This window comes from Gambusia affinis, linkage group LG13, assembly GCF_019740435.1.
Source record: "Gambusia affinis linkage group LG13, SWU_Gaff_1.0, whole genome shotgun sequence".
NCBI lineage: Eukaryota > Metazoa > Chordata > Actinopteri > Cyprinodontiformes > Poeciliidae > Gambusia > Gambusia affinis.
In genome coordinates, this window is record NC_057880.1 from 11,487,661 (window position 1) to 11,514,940 (window position 27,280).

Genomic DNA, 27,280 nt, shown 5'->3' on the forward strand with positions numbered 1-27,280 from the left:
GAATCTATTTAAATAAATCATTTAATGAGATTATCTAATGATTTTTTTCCCCCCCCAAAATTGTTCAAAGGTTCTTTATTATTTAACATTGAAAAAAAGCACATCTGAAATTTTGCTCAAACATCTCTGGAAGTTTATGCAAGGAGGAGGAAGAGCAGGAGGTGGAGGGTTCGCTGGCAGCTGAGAATATGTGCTAATGAGAAACAACTTTTCTCACCTCCTGTTTTTTTTATTTTAAAAAATCCAAATTTAGATTTTAGTTGAGCATGTTCACTGCTGAAATGTTCAATTATTAAGGTCCTGGAGCTAAGCCATATTGGTTACACGTTATTTACTGTTTATATTAGTAATAAAACCAAATCATGCAGACTAATGAGGATTCCTCAGGTCAAATGACATATGGTGGATAGGAAGTGACACATGGTCAATATGAAACATTTGGTGTTTGTCAGTTTTTTTTCTTCACCAGTACCTGAGATTATCTTAGCAAAATACACTCAAAACTGCTGGTTTAAAACCACCTCAACTTGGGTCATTTTGCTAATGTGGTTCTTGATAAATACAGACAGAAGGAGCCCTAACAACCCGGCTAACAGGTCGGGTTGTTAGGGCTGCGCTGGATCGCACATCTGTTGCCTTGCAGCAAGAAAGTTTTTCTGCATTTTCTTCTTGAGCAAACATGGGTAGTAGGGGTTGTGTAATGGGTTTTCACCCACCATATTTTTTGCAATATCACCCCAGAAAATATGCTGGGGTGATATTGCAGTCACATGCTTTCAGGATGTTCGATTTTGCACAGATCTTCAAAGTCCAAAAGAAATCCTTCCTAGTTCATGACTTCATGACTGAGTTAAAACTACCCGACATCTGTCTCGACAAGATAAACCCAACATTTGAGTGAAATATGTAACCCAGCTATTTTTTTTTGTCTATCTTTGCTAAGTTAATAATATCAGCCAGAAAATCAGAATATTCTCCATGATGCAAACCGTTAGACTTTCTACTGCCTTTGCCAGACAACTACAAAATGGAAGCTTCAAATAGATCAGCCAGTGATTAATCTTAAAGAATCACTCCGATTTATCTACACAATGAAGAATAAGATTCTATAAAACAAAGGGGAGAAGAAGATCTTTTTATGATGCATTATTTATTACAGGGGGAAGTGTGCATCATGGGAATGAAGAGGATCTTCCAAAAACTGAGAGCAAACGTTCGATGTGTCAAGGCCAGAGATCAGTATATTTCTCAGATGTCAGACTCCTGCGCGTGCACAGAGGCAGATTTTGAGTGGTGAGTTAACCCTTTGCAGCTTTTCACTTCATTAAGTCAAATTCTCAACACTTCATAAGTCTCCAGAGGCAAAATGTGTGAAGCAAAAACCGACACAAGAAGAAGAGAGTTTAGAAGGATATGTTACAATTCAGAAAGCTTGCTAAAGTAAAACACAAATAAGGATGAATGGATGGATGGATGGATGGATGGACGGACGACTCTTGAATCTGACATTATTTCTAAGGAGTAATTTGGAAGCTGTAATTTCCTGGAGAGTTACCCAGATTGAAGATGACCTACTTTTCTCTCAATGTCTAACAAGTACTGTTACATTTCCTGTACACTATTTCAGTCAGCTCCACACTTTCTTTTATCTTTATGTCTGTAAGTAATACGCAGCATTTTAAGCTTAAGAACAATTATGACTGAAAGCTTCTCTGCTCCTGTGGTTGTGATTCCCTCATCCTAATGAAAGAAACACAAGAGATCTGTAAGACATTATAGGGTATAATTATAATTTTTGTAAACACAAACAATGGTTTCTCTGCATCTGAAGTGTGATTCATAAAACATCAAACCTCAACCAGCTGTTGTTGTGTGGGAACTTTTCACACACCAATCATTTTTCTCTGGCTTTGAAATTATTGATTCCATCTTCACTAAATATTTCTGCTTGAACTTTATAGGAAATATTAAGTAGCCCTGATAATGCCACAGTGTGCCTTTTTCTCTTGACTTAAAACAGTGACTATGGGTTTGAGAGGCAAGTCGATGGGAGCTGCACTTCAGCTTTTTGGTTCGTTCCTTCAGCATCAACTCGAGACTGCATTACGGGGGACAGCTTCTTCAACACAACAGGGTACGTTTAGTTCAGATGTGCTGACATGAACCAGAAGGCACAAGCTGTGAAAATGCAGCTTTGAAAATGTGTGGAAGAAAAGTAGAAAATTGTTCAAATGGTTGGTTGCACACTGTGTACTTTGGATAAAATCTTTCAAAGCTGATGCAGAGCATAAAATGACCAGAGATACAAAAGGGAAGGAATAGTGAAGGGATAAATGAAAACATTAGAATAATAATAAGGTTTACAACTTGTGAGGTATATTTTCATGTAGTGCTGTTGCTATTAACAAAATAGACTTTTAGAATGCATAGAACAGCTCTACTTGTATTTTGTGTTGAACCTACTCTAGAAAGAAAGTAGTTCTGATAAATATTTTCACATTTTGTAACACTGCTATTCCTTCTTGTCATTGATCCATCCACAATGTCTTCACCAGGACCAGATTTAGAAAGGATGTGGGCGTCACATCCTTTCTAAATGTGGGGTCACATTTAACCTAAAGTGAACTCTGGCATGGTTTGAATGCATACATGAAAGCCCAGCAGACCAGATGACAAGTAGAAGTACCTCTAAACTAGTGTGACAAGATTCCTTTCTTCTACAATGAGGTTTAAGTGGAAAATGTGTGTAATTTAATGTTGAAGTCTTTAGGAAAGATTTTCTGAAGTAATTTCCAACCCCGTGTGGGTATATCAGCTCCTGATGAGTGACAGTTCGCCTGAGGGACTGAAGAGCTCAGGTGTCAAGTTTGAGATTGTGTCCTTACTCCTCCTCTAAATATTCTTCCTGCTTTCTTTTGTCATTTGAATATGCTCTTACATGAGCACCCAGGTGTCTGGTTGCTTAAATTATTCCTTCAAGCAACTAGAGGACAAGATATTATTCAGAAATACTTCTATTGAGATGTTATTAGCAGTTGGCCTCTTATCAGCAGTGAATGACTCTCTGAGATTCTTTATTTTGTATGGATACAGATGAACTTTTCTCAGAAGCTGGGATGACAGGCGCCATATGTAAATTGTATAAATGCTATTTTAGAAACATTGAAACTAGAAATTAGAAAGATGCTTTCAATTGATCATCCTAGAAAAACTGCATAGTTGCTTAAAACATTGCAATATAAGCTGCAGGGTGGAAGAGTTTGCTGTAGTACCTGGCAATGAGAAGGTCCTAAGATGGATGGATTCTCTCTTCCTGCAGGTACTTAAACAAATGGAGCACACTTGGGGCTTTCCACACGTTAAATGATAATCCTATATTAATCTACTATGAACTGAATTGTTTCTGTGATCAGCAATTCAATTTTCATTGGTCTCAGATGAAAATGAAAGAAGAATTTGGCTGGCTGAAGAATTTACATTTAAAGTGACTTTAAAACTGTGCTATCTGTAAAAATTAAGTTGTACATACTATTCTGGTCTTTCGATCGCCGACTGCATTCTCAAGCTACAACAGGTAATAGCTACTTACTACTCAGATACAAAACTGATTTATTCTTTGTGATTTAAATGCAAAGAAATTTACTACTTATAAGTTCTAAATAGCACCCCAAACTTTATAAAATTTTCACTCCAGACCTTGTTCTTTCTAGATCGTGTTGCATATCACCATTCATAATTGTAAAATAAACAACAAAAATTTATGGTACTAAATGCCATTGAACTGAATATCTGCATTAAATAAAGGCATTTCCCTGTCGTTTAAAATTTTCAGTTTTTCATAGCTTGTTCCATGTTTTTCCAATTTTGGTTTAATTGCCTGTTTTTCACTCAAAGCATAGAAAAGTGTTTTTTGTTGTTCATTTCACTCCAGATATCGCAAGGCTTTGTCGAACAACTGCACCGAGGGAAGTCTGTTGAAGTACAGCCCCAGACAACAAAAGTGTCCCAGTCAGGCTCCGAGGGGTCTCCAGCTCTTCACCAGCGAGGGAACATTTGTAGCAACGCTGGGGAGGAATGTTACCTTCTTGGTCTTTCTGGAAGAGGTGATGATTTCATTACAAAAAACAAACAAAAAAAAAAAAAGACAAAAGCAGCACTACACACTTGACAAAACATCCTTCTAATAACAGCAAACACAGAATAGATTAGAAAGTACAAGATGATTGAAAACCATGCTTTACTGAATGCAATATACTTAGACTGTGGAAATGAAGACAAGCAGTTATGCTATAGACCCAATTAAAATTTACATGACAGAATTACTCCATGAATACAGCTCAAACAAGTTTACATTCACCGAAAAGAAAGACACATTTTCTCACGGTCTGAAGTTAATTCAGACCAGTTTTCTCTTGATTTAGTTTAGTTAGAATAACTAAAATTATTTATTTTTACTAAACGCCACTGTGATGAGAGAAACTCTACCACGGTTTAATTTATCAGTGTCTTCAAAGTCAGAAGTTTATATAATGATTACTGTCTCTTTAAGCAGTGAGGGAAAGCCTCGATGATGCCATAGCTTTGAAAGCTTCTGAAAGTTAAACTCAAACATTTACGTCAATTGGCAACTCATCTGTGGATGTATTTCAAGACCACACCTGTAACACACTGTTCTCTTGATTAACATGATGGTAAGTTGTTTCTTCAAAAGAAGCTTAAAAAAGCTAGATTACAGTTTTGAAATGCGCACAGGGACAAAGACTTTAATTTTGGAGACATGTCCTGTAAAATTATTGGATTAAAGCATTACATTTAGATGAAAAACAGAGACAGTTTTACTGCCCTAACTGTAAAGTATTGGGTGGCAGTATCATGTTGTGAGATTGCTTGGCTGTAGGCCCTTGTACAATTCATGAATTAGATTACACCATGGAGTAGAACATTATGTGGAAACATTGAAGCAACATCTAAAGACATCAACCTGGAAGGATCTGACTTAGTTACACCAAAGGTCATCAAATTGTTGTGGGTCAAACTATTGGGCATCCAAACATGATGGATACCCAAACTCAAGTCATCCAGTTCAAAGGCAACTCATACCAAATAATTGGGAAATGTATGTGCATTTCTGATTTTGATGTTTTCTCTCAATATTGTGGTGTTTAGCAACCTGACCTAAAACGAGAGACGTTTGGTATGATTTAAATAATTGTACATGTGTCTTTTTATTCAGTGCATGCAAACCTCTGGTTTCAATGCTACATAGATCTAAAACAAAACCACCTGTTTTTACTACACATTAACCCACCTTTTATCACTCACCTTTACAGTGGTTCATCAGTTACAACATAATGCAATTCAATCTTTAAAAATGCAATTTTAGGTTAATAACTACTTGATTTTGACATACTTTATGCTTCACTGTGCATTCTTAAGTTGGTATGTTAGAAAAAACAACAATAGTTGCAAGTGTCTCACAAACCCTCCCCCACAGTGTTGTAGGCACATATCATTGTTGATTAATATCTCAACCCTGAGAATTTCATTCATGAGACGAGAGTCAAAATCCTGCGTAAGATCAAATATTTAAAACAGCTAATAACAGAGGCAGTGATGCAAACTAGGAGAAAATAATATGTTTTCTCTCTTTTCTTGGAGTTAAGAAACCTGGATCACAAGTAACTGCAGAATTTTAGTGATGAATTAGTGAATGAAAGGGGATTTTGGAGTCTGGTCTTGTTGCATTATTTTCGGCCAGAGGCGGGTATAATTTCCCACTGTGCTCCCATTTCAGATCACAGGGGGGAGTGTATTTAAATGATTCACACACTGTGATTTTTGTTTTAAGACCTGCGGTAAGCAATTCACTGCTGACTGTGTGCCAATTTTTACAAAAGAAAAAAAAGACGGTCTTAAATTTTACACTTGATGTGAGCGTGAGAGATGCTGGAAAGAAGAGGCGCTGCAGGGAGCAGGGACTGTGTGATGGAGAGGAGAGAACTGCTCCACTCGTTAATCGCCTGGGGGATAATGTTCATACATTGATAGTAAAGACATGTTATTAATTTAAAAGAGAAAATTAGAGTTAAGCAACGTAACATTACCTACTACAATGGACTAAATGAAGTTTGTAATAATGCATTTTTTGTATTCCTTTGCAACTATATTTTCAGCCACAGAGTTTTTTGTTGAAAGAAAAAGGGATCCACGGCTAGACTTAGTGGCTTTCTTATATTTTTCTATATCATAAGCACAAATCTCAGTGCACATAATTGAGATTTTATAGTGTGACAGACCAACACAAAGTAGTAGATTAATTTGAAGTGGATGAAAAAGGGTACAACTTTTTTCTTTTCTTTTCATTTTTTTAAATCAGCATCTGAAATATCTAGCATGTGTTTGTATTCAGCCATATTTACTATCTCTGTACATCTGGCTGCCTTTAGAAAATCACTTGATTAATAAACAAATCACATTTTTGAATAGTTTAATCTCAGTGTACACAGCTCTTCTGGGCATAGTGAACAAACAACACCTAGTTTGAAGGACAGTTATTATAGCAAGATCATCAAACCATTTCTCGATCTTTGAGCACTGATCAATCCATCTTTAAAAATGGGATGACATGAACCTTCCCAGGCAACTTTAATGAAGGCAGAGAGAACTTTAATGAAAATCCAACCAAAAATGCCCATTTTACTTCTGGAGAAAAGTCATGCTTTGCTGTTTGTTCAAGCTCTATGAAAGACACAGGAAGAACATTTTGGAGTCCACTGAGAACAGAACTAAACCTTTTCTTCTTCCGTTATGCGACGTGATATGTGTTGCAGAAACGTAACACTGCCCATCACCATAAACACATAAAATTTAGCTACTGCCACCTTAAACACACAATCCAAAGATGGCTGAAGCGTCATGTTGGGAGGATTCTGGGGGGAATGGTTTATATCTACCTTTATTGAAGTGTCAGAATGGCTAAGACAATGTCAACAGCTAAATTCAATTACAAATCTGTTGCAAGAGTTGAAAATTTCTGTTTACCGATACGCCTAGTCTAATCTGAGTTTAAACTATTTAGCAAACAACTAAATAGTTTAAACTTAATAATCTACCAGCTAGTAGATTTACTAAGATTATTTCTTATTACATTTGCACTAAAAGGTGGTTCTGAAAGTGTTACTCCTCTCGAGTTTAATCAAGGCTTAACGCAGTTCTTGGTTTCAGCAGCCATTTATTGTGGACACGTTTTACAAAGTCCCCAAAAATACCATCAGAACTAAAAACAAAAAGGTAACACAAACCCAAATCAGTTCACAATAAATGGAGTATTTACATAAATACAAAATACAAATAAACAAATCGTACCTCATTAGCTGCATTGACTCCAGAGGAATAAAGCTTAATTTCTAGCTATTAGCTTCTTCAGCTTGAATGCCCCATGTGGCTCTAAGTGCGCCAGCCAATGTTTCCCTGGGCAACACGTGGTCCGCAGAATGAAATAAAAGTCCCCCCGCCCCCACATTTGAATGTACACTTAACCGAACCTAACGAGCATCAACACAAATTTACTAAACTGCTACCACACATTTAAACTTAATGTTCTTTATTAAATAACATTTAGCTAGTGCCACCTTAAACCAAACAACAAAAAGCAATAAATCAGATGCAGTTGCCTTGACAGCAGCTGCAGAAATGTTTTTACTCAAAAGTCCTGAACACAAATCAGACCATAGATCTTGTGTTTCCTTTGAAAATGGGGTCATTTTCTGCCATTTCACATTTCTAGTGTGTCACGTTTAGACAATACTCTGTTAGCGTTTATGAAACAGATGAGCACTATCAAAGTTTATTGCCTTAACTGGGTAAAATGTGAAAAAGTTGAAAGACCATGAATATGTTTGGAAGGGATTATAACAGACTACATAACAATAAGCCTTCCAGCTACAAAGCTTTTCTCCTTAGGGTCTGAAGCTAAACATTTCTGGTTGCAATTACCTAAACTCAACATTCAGTGTTTACCATAGCATTTCACGGGAGTGTTTTACAACACTGCTTTTGCAATTTGCTTTTACCACACGTCAAAGTCCACCTAAAGGGGTATTACTCACATGCTGCATGTTTTTATTTAAAGTGGTGTGAATCAAAGATGCTGTCACAAAGGCTATAGCCCTGGCGTATCAAATAAATATGCATTGACGTGATTTACAACAAGACCTTGTTCTTGTAGCTTTTATTGGAAGTGCTCCTGTTATGAATCAGTGACTACTCGGGGGAAAAGAGAAGGATGAATAACAGCGTCTTTTTCTTTTTTTCTTTTTATATTTGAAGGGTCTTAGCTCGATGACAAGCATAACAGTGGACTTTGGTGATGGAACTGCCATATCTTACATTAATATCAGCTCCATCGATGATGGGGTCAAGCACATCTACCATAAAGTTGGAATCTATCAAGTTTCAGCCACAGCAAGTAACCATCTCGGCTTTGACAAGGTCTTCCTCTACCTCCATGTGTCCTGTAAGTCAAAAGCAAGTTGGTCATTTAAAAGTAATTGCTAAAATGTTAGAATTCATCCAAATATTTCAGAGAGCTGGAATCATAATATATACATACTCTCAATTATTTTGTATTAAGAAATAACTAATTTATAGTTGAAAAATTTATCACCCCACTCATGGTGGCGTGATGGTCTGTGATTGCTAGATCTGGAAGACTGGCTGATGATTTAACAAGGAAACTTGATCTTTACTAAGACATCCTAAAGCTCATGTGCACTTCGATTATGCTCCGGTCATGTGAATAGCTGAAAAAACATGAAAGTGTTGGAGTGATATAGTCAAAATTTAAACAAAATCTGTCCAAGATTCTGTGGTATAAACTTAAGCAGGCCATACTGTACATACAAAACCATCTAGTGTGACCGATTGAAAGCAATTCAATAGAGAACAGTGGGCCAAAATTTATCCACAGTGACAAAAACACACTTGTCAGTTCTTACAAATATTTGATGGTAGTTATTTCTGCAAAAGTACCCATAGTGAGTAACCACATTGATTTAGTGGACAACATCTTTTTCACTCACAGCCAAATTGGTTTGGGTACTTTTTTTTTCTTTTTAAATGCTCCTGATGAGCTGAAACATCAAAGTGCAATAAAGAAAAGTTCAATTAACAAAGCTGTAAGGAGCAAATACTTTACTGCACGTTGTAGACCATACACTTTATTATAGTTTATCAAGGATATAGCTGTAGTCTTTTTTCATTACTTTAATCCAACATCTTGTGTAGCAGAAAAATGGACTGCTGTGTGCAATTCCTTACTACCACAGAGCCCCACCGATCAATTTAAAACAAACTTACTGTTGTGGTTTTTAGCATTGACAATTTTATGGCTGGAAAAACATAAAAAAATTCCCCATGTGCAGAAATCAAACAGCTTCTGGAGTGTAAACGGCTTTAACGCTGTCCACCAGTGGGTTTAGTGTGCTCCACTTGGTCTCTGCTGTGCCAGATATTACAACCATTTTATTTGTTGAAGCTTAGACGCACCGGGGAGGCATTAAATTTAGCCCTGTTTTAATAAAAGGTGTAACTTCACACTCTGTGTGTTTTCTCTCTAAAGGTCACCTCGAGCAGGTGCAGCTTTCAGCTCCTTTGGTGGTCATTAAGGACAAAGCAGTGAATTTCACAACAACACTTCGCCCAAGTAGTGTGGGAACAGTCACATATTTCTGGTGGTTTGATAATAAGACAGAGGTAAGCCATCTCCAGGCAATGTTGCCTTAAAAGCATGACAGAGAATTACTTATTATGTCCCGTTGTCTTGCAGCCAGTTGTGACCCTTGATGGAGCAATCACCTTCACTTTCTCCAGAGAGGGAAGTCACATTGTTACTGTTCAGGCTTTGGCTGGTAATATCGTCCACCAGGACCAAATCAAAGTGGCAGTTTATGGTAATAACATTTATTATTTATGTTTGTTTAAGCTAGAAAGATTTTTTTAGAGTACACATTATCCTTAAGATCCCTCTTGAAAAGAGACATGGTAGGCTTATGGTCAATTGAACTTTAAAGCTCCATATTCTGCTAACCATGTCATGGATTTGGATCCATACCAGGTTAAGTTTTCAACCAAAGTTTTTTTTTTTTTTCAAACTGACTCCTTGCAACATATCATCTACGTGTGAAAATTTCACTAACCAAGGAACATTTCAAAGATGCTTTGACGGTTTAAAATAATTCCAAATATTCCTCTAATTTGTCTGCAGTAAGGGAATATATAGTTGGATGACTTCAGTAAATAACATCTACAACCAGGAGGTCACTTAGGAGTTGTTTTGGTTTGGTCTGAGGCCAAAATCTGTCATGTTTTAACAGGTTCAACAGGTTCAGTCAGGAATCACACAATCAATAGAAATAGTATTACTGAGTTTTCAGAAAATAATATGCTGTCATGTTCAATAAATCAGAATATGTTTTAAAAGTGAAAAAAAAAAATCTAGTATCCATTAATTATACACATACTCATGTTATGTAATGTCAATTGATAATTGTGAATTTCTGCTGACAGCTAATGTTTAAAAAAGATTAGGAAAGAAAAGTAGACATAAATGTGGGGTAAATAAAAAGTATGTTTAAGACGTTTTTGAAAAAAATATACTTCTAATCTGACAAATAAGCATTATTGGAGTGCAAAGTCTCATTTATTTAATATGTTTGCAGATGAATTAAGTCATACAGAAGATTTGGTCAATTTTTTCAATGTATCTTCATAATTAATGAATATACAGTAAAAATAAATTCAAAGGCTATGTACATGTGACGAAGACTTCTTTTAGTTTTCTAACAGGTAATCCAGAGGTACTTTAGCAACAGGAAAACTCATGGAACTGCTCAGCCCAGAGAACCAAAAACAAGTCAATATGCAGTTAAACAGAAAAAATATAGTTTTACATTAGTTTTAACAAATATTAAGAAAAAAAAAAAAAAACTTCTCAGGTATTGAATTATGCTGGTCAGAAATAAACTTTTTTAGAAACAACCTTTAACTGAAGCCTGGAGTAATGATTAAAATTACGAATGAAATGATTCGACGCATGATGAAAGTTCACAGCTTTGCTGCCTGTGTGTTACTGTCGCCCCCTGGCGGTGGATCCAAATTTTGATGTAGCTGATACCTGCAAATAATAACAGACAAATAATAACAAGTATAACAATAAATAATCTAATATATAGAGAGATTTTATGAAAAGTTAAATCTATCCCATTTTGAAAACTTTTTTTTTTTTTTGGTATTTTATGGTATATTTACTTTAATTCAGAATCATTACAGATTCAAATGATATATTTTCCTCCAGGTTTAATTAGTTTTGAACTGTTTCCCAAGATAAAAACTCTTTCTTTGTTGAAGCTTATTGTGTTTTCAGTACAGTAAGTCTCTACAGAGCAACAGTTAATTTCCTTCCAGTCAATAGTGTGACTTCAGCATCCTTAATCATTGTAACACCTCGTTGTATTCGCTACCCATACCTAATAAAATAGAGTTTACATATTGATGTAAACTCTAAAAATCTCAAGAGTAGATTTTTAAAATAGAGGCAGGTCACTGAACCAAAAGAATCTTTAGGACGGAAAAAATGTCCCTTTTTTCTTTTCATTGCTGACTCAGAGAGTTAAAGTTTTTTTCTTATATTTTAGATTATTTCAGGTCACATCCTTTGGTTTTTTCCTCTAATCTGGATGAGATGAACCCAGGGGTATCGGAGTGGAGAGAAGACATTGGCAGAGTAGTGAAGACCTGCATAGTTCAGGTAGGTCACAAAGACAATATTGTACTGCTCTCAGATGTTTCTACCTCAGAAGAGGGTCCATTCTTATTCTTGCATTGAAAGAATGTTAGTATTTGTCTAGTAACATGGCAAAAATACTTTAAATCTCAAATCTCAGTAGTAGCAATGCAATTGTTATGTTTACAACTGTAAAAGTTTTTAATTAAAACTCGTTTGTTGCAGTAGAAATAAAAAAAATAAAAAAACAAGTAAAATGAATCTAAGTGCAGTTAAGTTGTGACTGGTTTTCTCTTTAAGACATAGCAGAGCAGGTTATGTAAAAGACCTGGATACTCTGTTCTATATATATATCCAACAGTAGCCCTCAGTATGGAACATTCACTTTGACCTTCTGTCCTGTCAGATTTTACCACGCTCTACACCAGGAAGCTGACAGTAGACCTCTGGTTATGGCATAAATGCACTAACAGCCCCGGCCTTTACCAAAAACTGTCAGAATAAACATCTATGTTCCCACTTGATCCAGGGCTTAGATCCTGACAGTACTAAGGCAAATGATACATAAAGGAGAATGCAGAAAACCTTTTTCTCTGTAATACAGAGGACTCTCATAACTCCGGTAATGTCTTTGTGTCCGAAGCACAGACCTCCACTTCATTTGGAAGTTAGAGCTTACTGGCAATGTTTTGTTGATATTTTTAAAGGTCACAGGGATTAATGAGGACCAACTCCTGGTCAAGCTGTTTCCAGGTTTACCAACTACAGCCGAGGTCTTCATTGTACCAGAAAGGAGGTCAAGAGACAGAGGCATGAATGAAAAGTGGGCACACCTGGATCAGGTACAGTCTCAATAAATTATTCAGAAGCTTCTGGTAAATATCAGTATGATCCTCCAGGTACTCAAAAACAGACAGATAGCATTCCATTACCTTGCTAAGTATGTCAGGTTGGCTTGAACTCAATGTCACAAACTGATGGTGAGATATTATTAGTAACAACAACTCCTTCAGTTCTTGTAACAAGAACTCAACCTCAGATCATCACATTATCTGTGATCACGTTTAACACTTGATATGAAGTTATTTTTCTTTAAAGAAAAAACAAAAAAAACAAAGTGCTGCAGTGTTTTACACTAGTTGTACCAGGAGACCTTCCAAAAAGTTCTTTTTTTGTTTCATTAGACTACATAATATTATCCAAAAAGTCATGGTGATCATTCAGAAGTCTTTTGGGAATTTTTCTTCAGCTGTCTTTTTTGCCTCAGAACTCTCTCATTCATGCTATATTTGCCCAGCTTCTCTTGTATTGTTGCATCATGATAACATACATTAAGAGAGGCAATTGAGGCCTGAGGTCCAGGTGTAGACTGGCCTCTCCTGGGAAAGTTCACCACTCGATTTGTGGAGAATGGCTCTCATTGTAGTTTGATGGAGTCCCAATGCCTTAGAAATGTCCGTAATCTTTTTTGGACTAATTCATATCTGTTTCGTTTCTACTCTTGAATTTCTTTAGAATATGATGTATTATTTCTAAGATCTTTTCACCTGCCTTATGTTTGTCAAGTTCTATTTAAGTACTTCTTTGGCTTCAGCCATCATGCCACATGATTTCATAAGGCTGGCTGCTACTTTTTTGCACGTCAGGCCGAATTCATTTGAATAGCTTTTTTTCACTTCAAATGAAAACAGCATTTGGAAACTGATTTTTGTATTTACTTGGGTTATATTTATCTGGATAAATTCCAGTTGTCCCTTAAATATTTAGATGCATATATAGGGAGACATAACCTGTTATAATGCATGTGCCACAGACATTTTAGTATCAGACGATATATTATGACATAAAATATATTTTTGAACTTTTTTATTATTATTATTATTATTGTGAATGAGTTAGAATTTGGAAGGCTCTATGCTACAAAATTAACATCAGCAAGTCATCAAAACTACAGCAGTTTGTTTTTACATTTGCATTACCATTTTGCTGTCACTCAATTTTCACTAAAACATTCACCAAGAACTGTCAACATTCTCCACCTCGTCTCACACTGGGACATTCTTCTGGTTCTGTGAAACAGGACTTCTGGATCGGATTTGTTCTGCAGTATATAGACGACACTTGATCAGATGTGAGTTGAAAAGCAGGCCAGCACCCTTGGCGCATTGTTATATTCTTTGTGACATTCTTGGAGCAGGCTTTTCAGTGTGGTGCCATGCTCTGTCCTGCGGTGGAAGAAGATTTTTGTCAGGGATTCCTGCCACAATAGCTCTTTCCTTTTACAACAGCGGGTCTTATGTGTCATAATAATATTAGCACAAAGCCAACCACAAATGTTTGCCAGAACAATGACAAGATGTTCATTTCATTTACATTTACTTAGTTTTATTGCTGTGGCTAATGGCAGGTATGCAAGTAGCACTTCTCTCTGACCTTATGTCAGGAGCAAAAACTTACTTTCACAGATATAACTGTGAAACTCCGGTTCTAAACATATACAAGAAATAATAATAAGAATAGTAATAATAATATTGATAATATTTAATAATCTGATAAGAGGAATATGAAGAATACAGAGAATAGCAATACAAATCCTAATGTAACCCTAAATTGAATGCAGTTCAGCCTGCCTTTTAAAAAATTTATGTATTGTTGAAGCTGCTATACATCAATGATGAATGCACACATTTTCTCCGTTACATAATCACCATCTTTAGTGAATCTTGAGCTGCAACATCTGCTACCTTTAGCCACACATTCGTAAGGTTAACGTTGACAAATACAGGCGTGATACTCATTGTGATTGATCACCTGAAGCAACTTAAAGTCCCGCAGTTGTGTTTTTTTATACCAGCGTGAGATAAATAGATGTCAAGGCATATCACGCCGCAGAAAAGAACAGCTGTAATAAGGACTGGACATTTTTTTGCAGTAATTGGGCTAAAACATGCAAACGGTCTCTGGTGTGGTCCATTAAGTGTTCACACAGAGAGCAAGAAGAATGTGTTTTCGACGAGCTCATTGTTTTCTGCAAGCAGGAACATCCATCTGATCTCAGAAAGCCACTGAGCTCGATTCTTATATCCCTAATGTTTCTGGGTTTATAATTAGTCATGCTGCACAAAATTAATTAATTCGGGTTTATTTTTTCAGACAGTTGTCGCAAAATATATCTTGCTTGTGCATATTTTGCTCTAAAGTGACAAATAATTCACCGTTTAATCAATCTTACATGCATTCCCTTCCTGCCTGAAAGCTAAATACTTTAAGTTAACACTAGAGGGCAATGCCACCCTTTATATGAACACCTGCCTCTCAATTGACGCCCACAAAGCAGAACGTCTCATTAGACACCCTGATGTGTTTTTCAGCTTTAAATTTGCAGTAGCCTTTAAATTATATTATGGGAAAAGATTATTCAGAGCTATTGTTTGTGTTACCATGTTCTAATGGCAAAAGAAGACAATTTGAAATTGATTATTGTATTAATTGTTTATTTAAAGGTATGAAACATGTAACAAAAATAATAAAGCAGTATTTATTTTTTTAAGTGCAGTGCAGGAAAGCTCATTTATTCATTGGGAGTGAACATGATTTTGCTGGCTCACAGTCAGTCTTGAACTAAGTTAATAGGTATTTAATTACATTGATGCATCATATAATTGGCACCATCGAGAAGGGAGACAAACTGGGGCAGGCTGCTGGGATTGGGAATTAAAGAGATGTATTTATCTAAAGCCTGTCTGATTACCTGGCAGAACCTCACAGACAATAGGGTAATAAATCTTCAGTTCACTGTTCTCTCATCTCCAGTGAACGACTTTCAGCGTGGAGACATTAAGTGAGCAGTGCACACACACGCACACATGTGCGTGGCAAAGTGTATGTATGGCGAGGGCTTATTAAAATGTGTAATAGATTTACTGACCCTGATATGCCACTAGAACAAAAAGTAATTATTCATGCTGTGTAGCGCAGTCTAATTTTAACCAGTGGAAAGATTTGAGAAAGAGTGAGATGGAATTAGTGAGGCATGGCTAAGGACTCAAATATGCAATGGGAAGGCATTTTGCTCCCTTGCTAAATGACTGTTTCATCAAGGTGTGAAAAGCTGAGGAACTTTTGGCACTTAAGCGAGAAGAAATTAAAACAGCTATTTTATGATATTAGTACATAGTTTGATTTCCTATAACACCGCCTCGTTGAACTTTTAAATGGGTAATTCTTATCCTCTTTAGAATACTTACGCTGATGAAGGTATGGAGGAAATATTCCCAGCGTGGGAGACGTAGCAGAAAGATTAATATTTCTTTAAATGTCACAGCTGCGCTCCAAGCAGGACGCCCTTTTGCCTGGAAGTCCTTAAAGCCTGTTGGGTTTCGGTGTGGCAGATTCGGTTTTGCATGTGTCATTTAAAGATTTGCCCCTCTTTAGAAGGAAACAGAAATTCCTATCCATAATTCATGCTGTTGGTGGAAATGACTGTGGGTGAAATATTGATGAATGTGGATTATTGGTGGACGGCTGCAGCTAACGGAGTCCTCTCTGCTCCTATTTCACTCCTCCTTGTAGTTCTCTCAGGTTCTGCTGAGTGCTCTAAACCAGGATCTCATCGAGTTTACAATCAAACCCGGGCTGCAGGTGAATGTGTATGCCACACGGCTGTCTCCAGGTAAGTGTGTCCCTGTCTTACCCGCCTAACCCACCTGCTCCCCTTTTTCATCATTTTTTTTTTTTCTACCAAACGAGCCAAGAGATTAGAGAGGTCTTAGGCAATAGTTATTGTAGCTTCCTCAAGGTCTTTTAAAGTGTGTGTTTGGACTGCCATTTCACTCATTTCAAGTCCAGTCCATTCACCTGACCATGACAGCATATTGTGCGGACCGCATTTGACTAAATGAAACGGACAAGTGGCAGTCAAAAGAGCCGTCAAGCTTTAAACAAAAAGCTATTTTCTGCAGGTGAATTGAATTTGAAAGTCATGTCTTTGAGAAACGGGAAAGAAATGTAGTTAAGACAATGCTTTTGGTAGATCTGCTACTATATACCACATTTTTCGCCAGTAGTTCTTTTAAAAATAACTCTGGTAATCACATTGATGGCCGTAAAGCAATTATTAATGTGTTTAATGTTTTGTATTTTTATGGATTCAGTTAAATAATTGAAAAAAAATATCTTTACTGAAAAAGGAGCCACTTCAAGGTGGATTTTTTTTTCTGAATAAACAGCAAACTACGAGCAAACTAGATGAGCTGTTATGACCTTTATCTATTTCTGGAGCAACTAGCTACCTAGCTAAAGGGCTGGCAGCTTTCACTCTTCTAGAGTGAGACTGAAGGTTTTTTTTCTATTTCTCCCTCTCTCATTCTACTTAGATGAATCTCAATCCAATGAAGTGTGTTTGCAACCAAAAAAAAAATACTTGTGCTCTTCTCTCTGATGTCAGAAGCAATCTTTGCTTGCTGCCTTATGTGGTACTGCCTCAGTACCACACTGTGATTCTGTTGACCTGGGTCTGGTCTGGATGATACAGCTGCATAATTAAGTTTGATCTTATGATATGAATAAAAACATCATCTTCCTCTTTTTATTTTCTCTACATCAGTCCTCTGATGTTCAAAGTGTTGCATGGATCTTAGTTTCATTATATCCAAAAACATCAATTTGATTTTGTGTTATAGGGAAATATCTTGTTGCTTTCTCAAAACATCTCCAGGATTTCTTTTTTCTTTTTTTTTTGCTTCAATCAGCACGTCACTTTGGTTGCATTTGAATATTCCAGTTAATTCCAGTTATAATATATTTAAGAACTGTCATTGGTTAACAGTGTTCAGATGTCTACAGTGTTGCCAGACTGGATGGGTTCCCACCCAACTGAACAAGTTGGGTTATAAAAAATATGCTTTGGGCAGGTTGTTAAAATTTTTTTCAGCTTTTCACAGTATTTGGTTATTAGAAAGTATTAATAGTAAATTCTAACAAAATAGTTGTGTTAGAAAAGATGAAAAACAACTTGGACAATGCTTTGTTCTTCCCCTCATTTGATTAATCTATTTTGAAATGTCTAGAATCTGTGACATTATCATTAATAATCATTTGTTTATCAACTGTACAGTATCTGGCTATTTTTAACACGAGCTTCAACAGAGATTGAGATTTGGGATGTTTTTCTTTGTTTTTTAGATGGGAGGGTTTTACATTGGGTTTGTGCTGAAAACTGCCTACCAGTTCTGGCAACCCTACCCTTATATCCAAGAGGCTTAAAGCATTAGCAAGAAAATAAAGATATTCTCTTTAAAAATAGCAAAAGTCACCCATATAACGTACAATGAACCACAAATTATTAACTATGCAGTTTGTTCAGCCGTTCAAGTTTCTTCATCTCACTTTTTCAAATACAAATCCCATCTGAATTAATATAGCTACAGCTAGCTGGCAGTTCAAGCAGACAGATGGTTCAAAGTACATTGATGTCTCAACCTAACAATAGCAAACCGAACAAGCTTGTGTGCGAAACAAAGCTGTACAAAGTAGTTAATAGTAACTGTAAGGCTTTACATTGGTCATCTGTAATGATGTTGTTGAGTTTTGTTCAGCTGAAGCAAACTGGCTGACAGTCTAGTATTTTAAAAGATAGATGGTAAGTGAACTGAATTGATATGGTGCTTTTCCAGTCAAACATTCAAAGTGCTTTACATTAGTGTGCCATTGACCTGTTCGCACCATCAAATTTACACACCCGCAGCAGGATAGGTGCCTTGCCCAGGGGCACATCAACATCTAACAAGAATGAAACCTACGGATGGATTAATAAAGGGATAAAGGGTTTTAACAATGTGCCATTTTAGGACCTAAGAATTGGCTTCAGAGTTCTTATCAATGTTCTATAATTAAAGTTCATATCACTAATCTTCTCACTCATTCTCTTTTAAAGCTCCTCTTGTGGACGGCAGTGACAGTGGGCACAGTGGCACTGCAGTCATCATGCTGGTGTCAGTGGTGCTGATGGGATTGGCTATCTTTGTGATATATAAATTTAAAAGGTACAGTATAGCAGGCACAGTGCATACACTATGGAGTTCTTAGGAAGAGAGACGAATGCAAAATTCATTCCACTGGGTTTCAGAACAATAGGAAAAAAGCTGATCTACGATCAAATATTTGGCCTCGTTTCTGTTTGCGCAGCATTGTTCAGATTGTCCATTGACTATACCGACGCTCCTCAAGCTGAAAGCTCCTGAAACTTTCCACTTGTATTCACACTCCATTTATCTCCAAGTTATGGACATCCATGGCACAATAATAGCTAGAGGAATAAGACAATTCCCCTCTGTCTCAATCTGCCGAATATTACAGGGAATGACAGTCTAATCAATTCTCCCAGAGTGCTGAATGGGTGTCAGAGTCCTGCAGTTATCAATATTCATCTATCTGACAATGTGAGGGTTGACCTTTTGGAAATGCTAAACACAGCCATTCAAGGTGAGGCATACTCCGCACAATGGCAGGAAAGGTTGAGGAGATAAGTCCTGAGACAACATATATTATACAGTGTGGGACATACAGTAAATAGTATCCTCTGCTGCAAGAAATCCCATGTCATTCATGGGGGATCAGTCTGTTTCCTCTAAAATATTGCTCATTATAAACATTATTTGACTTCAGCTTTCTGGATTGTAATTGCTACGTTAGGAAATCAACTTTGAATTTCTTGAGCTCCCCCCGAATGTCACAGCACCAGCTGCAGCACAAGCTCATGAGGGAGAAATCGGAAATTAGAAATGCAAGAAGTTAGTTTTAGGCAGAACTGGGGATGCATCAGAGGGGATGAAAAATTGATTGAAAACTGAGGTGAACAATATGAAAGAGAGAGAGCGTTGCCCAGTGGAATGCAAAACGCCCTAGTTTCCAGCTTTCAAACAATCCTCCGCCATCTTTAACTGTTAAAAATAGTGTGTGACACATTATGCCCAGTGAAAGCATTAGTGGAAGTAAAACTGATGGCAGATTTCCATTAATGCACCTCTACTTTACTCTAAACCTCTCCCACTCTGCACGACCTGCAGAAAGATCCCAGGCATGAACACGTACGCCACAGAGAAGCCTGACAAAGAACAAGAGGTCATCCCTGCGGTGACCTCCATAGCTGTCCCGAACCCTGAGGGGGATGAGCTGACCTCACTGGACCATGTGGATATACAACTGGACTCAAAAAGCAGAGGTATCAGTGCTTCTATGTCCTATTTTTGGAAGTTTTTCTTTTTGTTTTTTTTCCCACTCATGTTGTAGTGGCACATCCTTCACCAATTCCAGTGAGACTGCGATGTGGGTGTATTTGGAATTAAAATTGCATGAATATCTGTTTGTAATGACGAGGGTAGATGGATATTCCTTTGGGGAAATGCTCTTTTTCTCACCAGGCATTAACTTTTTTTTTCTCTGTACTTTTCACATGCATCTTTTTTCATGCCAGTCTGAACTGATAGCTTGACACATTTAGTAGTGTGATTATTTTTATCTTGCAAACTGATTCATATATTAATTTTAAATATTAAGATATCTTATTTTCTGTTCATATTACATTTTCTGACTAATTGGATGATGGTAGCTTTGAGTTACTAATTATTATACTTCCATTTATAGAACCCCGTTAAAATTTCAATCTAGTTAATTGCGTGGTATGTAATTAATTAATAGAATCATACATTTAATTCATAATAATTTAAAAAAGCCCTTAAAACGCTTAAGATTTCCAGAAATCTTAATTTAAAGAATTATTGATTTTTTTGTAGCTTTACCTGTCTGATATTTTTGCACACTGAAGTTATGTTAAGACTTTTTGACAACAAACAAAGGCTTTTTTTCTAAAAGAAAATCAAAACAAAAATCCAACTGAAACAGCTAAACTTATGGCAGGTTTGAACTCAACATGACCAGATACTTAAATTGACGTAAAACGTACTTCTACATCGTATTAGGTGTGTGTGTCCTAATTTTTGTAACCGGATTATTGCACTGTTTTATTTTAGTAACATTTCATCCACTATAACATATTTTTGTTTTCATGATAAATGCCACATTACATTTGTTAACTGGAAGAGATTTGTCAAGATCTTCACTTTTTTAAACCTCAAACGCCTGTAACAGGAGGGTTTATTCTTTTGAGAACCACTGCACAAATAGTTGATCGTATAGCAACAAACTAAATGTGTATAATATTTTGTTACTTCTCTAGTTAGTTAGACCTTTTCTGTCACTAACTGCTGTTTTCCCAGAAGTTTGTGCAAATAGGGGATGGATTTATCCCCTATTTGCACAATGCATCAGTGAATCATCTGATAATTACCAACTGTAGATGAGATAAAACTCATATTGATATATGATCAAACTCATATATCACTTAGACTTATTACATTCATAGGTGTATATTTCAAGCATTTAATAACCAATTAAAAACAACTTCCTAATACCGAAAAGTTATATAGTAGCTTATCTGAAACTGTTGAAGGACAGTCAGCCAGAAAACTGTCGTATTCATTGTGCTAAGGCACTCTTGAATTTGAAACAACACAAGTGTTGTACCTGAGCGAAGGAGAAAATGGACTGGGCTGCTAAAGTTCTCTTTCATATAAAGTAGAGCAGAAAGAGGAAATTAAATTTTACATTTCATTTGGAAACCAATCTCCCGGACTCTGGGCCAAGATTGGAAAGGCACATGATCCAAGTTGCTCGAGGTCCATTATTATATTTCCACAGTCAATGATGATTTAAGGAGCAATGCCATCTGCTGGTGCAGGTCTGCTGTGTTCTCTAAAGTCCAAAGCTATACTCCCTCCTGCTGCCAAGCTTTGTGGAGATACCGCTTTCATTTTCCAGCACGACTTGGCACATGACCACACTGAAAAAGTAGCAGTACCTGGTTAATGACCATGCAGTGCTTGATTGGCCAGCAAACTCTTCTGACCTAAACCTATTTAAAAAAAAATCTATGGAGTATTGTCAAGAAGTTGAGAAACACCAGAGTCAACAACGCAGATAACCTGAAGGCCACTATTAAAGCAACCTGGGCTTCCTGAGCACCTCGACACCCTGAAATATTGTAGTGATTTCTGCTAAAGGAGCCCTGATTAAATCTTGTGTAAACATCCAGTAATGTACATGGACACTCAGCAGGCCAACATTAAAGTTTATAAATTATTTTCTCTATGACTGGTCTTATGCCACACTCAAATTTTCCAACCAACAGAATTTGGGGTTTTATTAGTTATAAGTGATAATTGACAAAATAAACAATAAAGGTCACTCTTAGTTTAAAAAATATTTATAATGAATGAGTTTATTTAAACACTTAAAATCAAGTTAAAATTAACTTAATTAACTTAAATGAATTAACTTCTTCATTATATGTATTAAAAGAAAGTGATCCACTTGTATGCAATAGAAATTGGGTTCCTTGGAATTAACTCTTTAGTACTGTAACTGTACTAAATAACTTTTTTTTCTTTTTTATAATCTTTGAGCGTCTCTGAATGAAGCCAAGCTTTATTGGCTGATTCTCAAAACCTTAGCACAACAAGCCAAAATCTGATACACAATATTGCAGTGTCTTATTTTTTATAACCCTTTATAACAGTAGAGGAATGTGGCCACAAGCTGAAGCTCACTGTCGGCAATGAGGGATTCACTTAATTTAAGTGCTGATGCTTTGCTTTACGTCCCTCCGCTTCATCCCCCCTCCAGGTTGTCATGTGAGTTGGCAAGATGCAGCTTTTATTATGTGCTGTATATTTATGCTTTTGCCTTCCTTAGTTTGTCACACAGAGGTATTAGTATACACAGGCAAGTGAAGCACAATCAAGTGCCAGCTAAAGTGATGAGCACGTCCAGGTGAATTATTTGATCCAATAAAATAATTAGTGCATCAGGAATGCAGCGGAGTGGTGAAAGCATTTTCATCAAGCGATATCTATGAGGTTCCAGCTGATTTACCTCTTCCCTTCCCACACCTACAGTAAACAATCGGCCTATCCAAGATGAGTGTGTTTGCCTGCAAAAACACACTCTTATGCAAATACCGACATAAAATTTCTCCGCTGTCTCTTCCCTTTCTTCTGCCTCGCCAGGCTACCTGCCATCTCACACAGACATCAAGCTCTCTGATGAAGCGCCCCATGTGTTTTAATGTTGGAAGTCTATGACCGACTCGAAAGCAATACATCTTCTTTGGCAGTTACTTCCAGCAAGCTAGGAAGCTGCGGTCACAATGAATGGTCTCGAGTCTTTTGCTACCCATGCATGGATGGACCAGTTCACACTGTGCTGCCTAAATCCCTACGAGGAGACTGTACAGATTTATACTTGCCTCTTGAAAAGGAACAGTTTTTGACTGAAATACTTGTATTTTTGCAAGGACTTTGATCTTTTTTATGTAAATACTGTACATCCATAATGGAAGAAGTGAAAGTTATTTGTCTCAGCTGGTTATAGCTGCAACTGCTCAAATATGAAAACATCAACAGTGGTATGACAGTAGAGTGTAATATATATAAATATATATATATATATATTTAGAAAATTTTTCATTTTTTTCCTGATTATTGGACTTGTGTTTGTGAAGTTTTCTTATTTTTTATTTTTTTTTGCACAGACTTATCAGAGTAAGACAGTGAGGGAACCAGATTCATTAAGCTCTCTGTAATCAGTAAATCTTATCACCAGATTCTCATCCAATGAAAACTCGCAATATCCAGGAGATGATTGAGGGCTCCCGAGCCCGGATCTGTGTATTCCATCAAGCCTGTCTCTCTGCAGCTCACAGTGTTATATATGTCATAGCGGAGAGAAAAACAAAAAAAACACACACAACAAAAGATTATAGCAGATAGGTACGCACAGAAGATGAGATTCTCTGAAATCCCTGTTGTTTAGGAGACACAAATAAGTCACTTTAGAAACAATGAAACATCTTGGATCTGAAACAAACTGAACTAAAATATTCAAAAGATTTTACCCCTAAAAGAAACGCTTCATTCAATTCTCACATGGTCCCACCTATGAGACTACGTGGCCCTAGTGTAAATTTCCTCTTTGTTGGTTTGTGTATTTCTTGTACTTTCTGGTTTGTACTGAGAGCTATATGTAAATTTATTGAATCATTCCAAGTGTGGAATAATTACATGAACTAAGAAGAAGCAGCAAGAAAAGAACAAAAAAAGTTTCCTGTTTGTGTTTAATTAGTAATAAGATCAAGGTTTTTTTTGCTTTAAAAGATTTGTTGGCACACTTACAAACTTTTTCTTTGAACTGAAATTACTGTGAAGGTTGGTGGTGTCTTTCCAACATTTGCACTGCATTTTTTTTTTCCTTATGTTTATTTTTGTTTTGCTTAAAGCCCTTCTTATTTATTCTGGACTGATTCTCCACCATCTCCCAAGATTCCAGAAATGCAAAGGGGCCCGCAATGTGTTCTAGGTTTGCCCCCAAGGACTCGGCGGACAAAAGGCTGCAGATTTGTTCATCTCCTGCGCTGCGAGGGACACTGAGATAGAGAAGACGTATCTCCTGTCAACGCGGCTCAGCCCACGCACACGGCTTCGGTCAGCCGCTGTCTCTTTGGGATATGTACCGAGGTCCTTCTTCATCAAACTTTCTTTTTAAGTGTTGTCAGCATCATATGTCAGTAAGACAAATTGACTGGAGGCTTCTCCATACTTCTTCCTAGCAATCCCCTGATTGAGCCAGAAGCATAAATAAACTCAAGCCCTGAAGAACTCTTCGTGCAGCTGTTCAAAGATCTTTCTCTTTTTTTTTTTTGAAAATTATTAAGTGAAATTAATCATCTTTCAGTCCCGGTTATTAAGCTGTGAATACAATCGTGAACAGGTTTCTATGATGCTTTTGTTTGATCTGCTTAAAATATGTCTTACCTTGGAGAAAATGTATTTCAGTATTTTGTTTTTTTTTTCTTTTTTTTCCAGAGGCTAGACAACTCATACATTACAAGTGAAGTGATTATTCAGTGGGTTGTTAGTGTTTTTTGTTTGATCTTGCAGAGGTAACCATGGTTGCAGAATAAAGAGGAGACACAACAGCACTGCAGTGTGGCTGGTTGGTGAATTAAACAGAAACACTGTTTATGTTAGTGTTTAAAGTTATAAACGTCCACTGCTGTTAGTCACTGTTTATATGTCAGGGTCTATGGTGTATTTTTATTTTTTTATTTTGTCATGTTACAACTACAAATTTTAATGTTTGTAATGGGAATTTTATGAAATAGGCCAACACAAAGTAATCCATAATTTTGAAGAGGAAGAAAAACAAAATTTCTTACAAATAGGAATAACTGAAACGCATGGCATGCATTATATTTAGCCACATTTCCTCTGATACCCCTAAAGCAAATCCAGAACAACTACTTGTTTTCAGAAGTCTCCAAATACAGACAGTAGATTCCATCTCTGTGTAAATTACAAAGCTATTGTATGTAGATGTTTTAGGGATGGTTCAGTTAGAAAACAATATCCTGACTTCTGAACACCTCATGGAGGACTGACCAGTCATCCAAAAACTGATGAAGAATGGCACAACTGCAATCTGACCAAAAACAAGACTGTCCACCTAAACTAAAAGACCAGGTGATGAGAGGATTAAGCAGCCAGTCGGGTGTCTACATCCTGCTGCACCGTGCTGCTTTTGGAGGATTTTTCTTGGTTCTCTTCAGTCACTCAACCATCGGTGCAGCTTCAAGATCAGAGACCATCTCCCAACTTCCTTAAATGCGGTGAGCTTGTTCAGGACATAGAGAGGCACTCCATGGCATGAACAACATGACCACGGGTTGAACCATGCTGGCTAACAGAGATGTATTTAAACATTTGCATGCGAGCTGTCTGACTAAACTCCATCTATGGTGAAATTCTAACCCTGCTGATTTCACAATTTTCAACATGAAACATGGTGGTAGCTGCGTCATGCTGTGTGAATGCTTTTTCCTTAGCAGAAAGAATCCAGTCTGAGTTAATGGAAAGATGAATGAGCTAATTAACACAGGGAAATTCTGCAAGGAATTCTGGAAGATGTGTGTAGAGAGAATATCTGGAGGTTCATCTTCTGGTGGGATGGCAAATCTGAACATACAACCAAAGTTACAATAGAATGATTTAAATCAAAGCATATTCATATGTTACAATGGCTGGGTTAAAAGTCAGACCTAAATCAAACAGGAAACTGTGGCAAGACTTAAAAAAATATGTTCACAAATACTCAGTGTAGTTTGATGAGTTTGCACTGTAACAACACATATCTACAGCAAATGTAGATATGCAATGTAGGTATTAGACATACACCCAAAATGTTGTAGCTCTCATTAATATCTTTCTGCAAATCATAACTAAGGAAAGCTGAATATAAGTGCTGGTGCATTTTTCAGGCTTTTATTTGTTAAAAAATATAAAACTATGCTCATTGTCTTCCCTCTGCTTCTGAATTCTACACTAGTTTGTGGTGGTCTAACACATAAAATCCTCATGAAATGTGTTGATGTTTGTGGCTGTAAAATGAGGAAAAGTTCAACAGGTGTGAACCTTTTTGCCAGGATCTCTGTTGCCTCTCTGTATGAAACACGCAGCTTTGACTCCACACTTTCCCTCTGTCGGATTGGACGTTTAGTGCCTTTTCTTTCAATAAGTGCTTAGCATGCCTAAAGTTTTGCTGCAGCCATTTTCTTGTTACAAAGGGGCAGAGTGGGAGGACAATGAACAGTGCAGAGTATCCTGGAGTGATTCTAATTGGCTGGTTCCTTCGCTCTCCCACTGTGCAACAAATTAATTACCCCCTCTCCCGGAGATCAACGCGTACCCGGTCAACAAAGAAGATTTTCCTACTCCGGATGGCACCTTGAATGAAAAATGTCCCACAACAATAACCCACAGCAATATTGTGTTAGCCACAGTGTGAAATTGATGAGCATGTTTCCTTTCATTGAGTGCTACATTACAGTGTCTGGCTGCAGCGAATCATCCATTAGTGATTGTCACCGTTCAATTTGATTGTGCACCGCAGAACATCCCAGGGCGGTTAGAGAGAAGCCTTGGTGTTAATTCAGACTGAGAGCACAGGCGAGAATAAGACTCTTGGGGCGTTGATGGCTGTTTGAGTGATGGAGATTGGTGTATGTGTGTGAGAGACGCGGTTGTTGAAGTGGCAAGCGAAATGCAAAGCAGAAGATGGGCCTGTGTGAAGTTTTCCCGTCCTCCGTTCTGGCAGCTTGCGCGACATTTTAATGTGCAGCAGATCTCCTCTGTACTAGAAGAAAGACAGGACGCAGTCGTAATGCTCGTAGCTCTTCTTTACCAAGTCATCCTTTTCTCATCGTTGTCCACAGCCTTGTAATTGTTCCCATTAAAACAGAAACCATCTGTGCCAGACTAACTGAGCGAAAGAGGTAAAATGGAGCCCAGTCTAAATGTCAGATGGGAATCTTCATGTGGCTGTTATCAC

The 27,280-nt window shown here is 37.0% G+C and overlaps 2 protein-coding genes across 6 annotated transcripts in view; one reads left to right on the top strand and one right to left on the bottom strand.

The window, feature by feature from the left end:
• The window catches only part of LOC122842540 (VPS10 domain-containing receptor SorCS1-like), a 58,132-nt gene extending 33,468 nt beyond the window's left edge, over nt 1-24,664 (top strand). For 2 of the 3 annotated variants that reach the window (XM_044136511.1, XM_044136512.1), the window contains exons 16-27: nt 1,160-1,293; nt 2,021-2,134; nt 3,932-4,103; nt 8,329-8,515; nt 9,620-9,753; nt 9,827-9,950; nt 11,694-11,806; nt 12,490-12,624; nt 16,355-16,454; nt 18,717-18,825; nt 19,849-20,003; nt 24,217-24,663. In XM_044136511.1, the coding sequence (XP_043992446.1) occupies nt 1,160-1,293; nt 2,021-2,134; nt 3,932-4,103; nt 8,329-8,515; nt 9,620-9,753; nt 9,827-9,950; nt 11,694-11,806; nt 12,490-12,624; nt 16,355-16,454; nt 18,717-18,825; nt 19,849-20,003; nt 24,217-24,329 (1,590 nt within the window). In that variant the 3' untranslated portion in view covers nt 24,330-24,663. Of the gene's footprint in view, nt 1-1,159; nt 1,294-2,020; nt 2,135-3,931; nt 4,104-8,328; nt 8,516-9,619; nt 9,754-9,826; nt 9,951-11,693; nt 11,807-12,489; nt 12,625-16,354; nt 16,455-18,716; nt 18,826-19,848; nt 20,004-22,905 lie in introns of all 3 variants that reach the window. The other variant, XM_044136510.1, reaches the window with a different exon arrangement.
• The window catches only part of sorcs3b (sortilin related VPS10 domain containing receptor 3b), a 77,473-nt gene continuing 58,616 nt past the window's right edge, over nt 8,424-27,280 (bottom strand). Inside the window, exon 28 of one of the 3 annotated variants that reach the window (XM_044136514.1) lies at nt 8,424-8,513. The gene's annotated coding sequence lies outside the window, so the exon portion shown is untranslated. Of the gene's footprint in view, nt 8,514-11,102; nt 11,174-13,985; nt 14,008-27,280 lie in introns of those variants that run through there. The other 2 variants (XM_044136517.1, XM_044136515.1) reach the window with 2 other exon arrangements.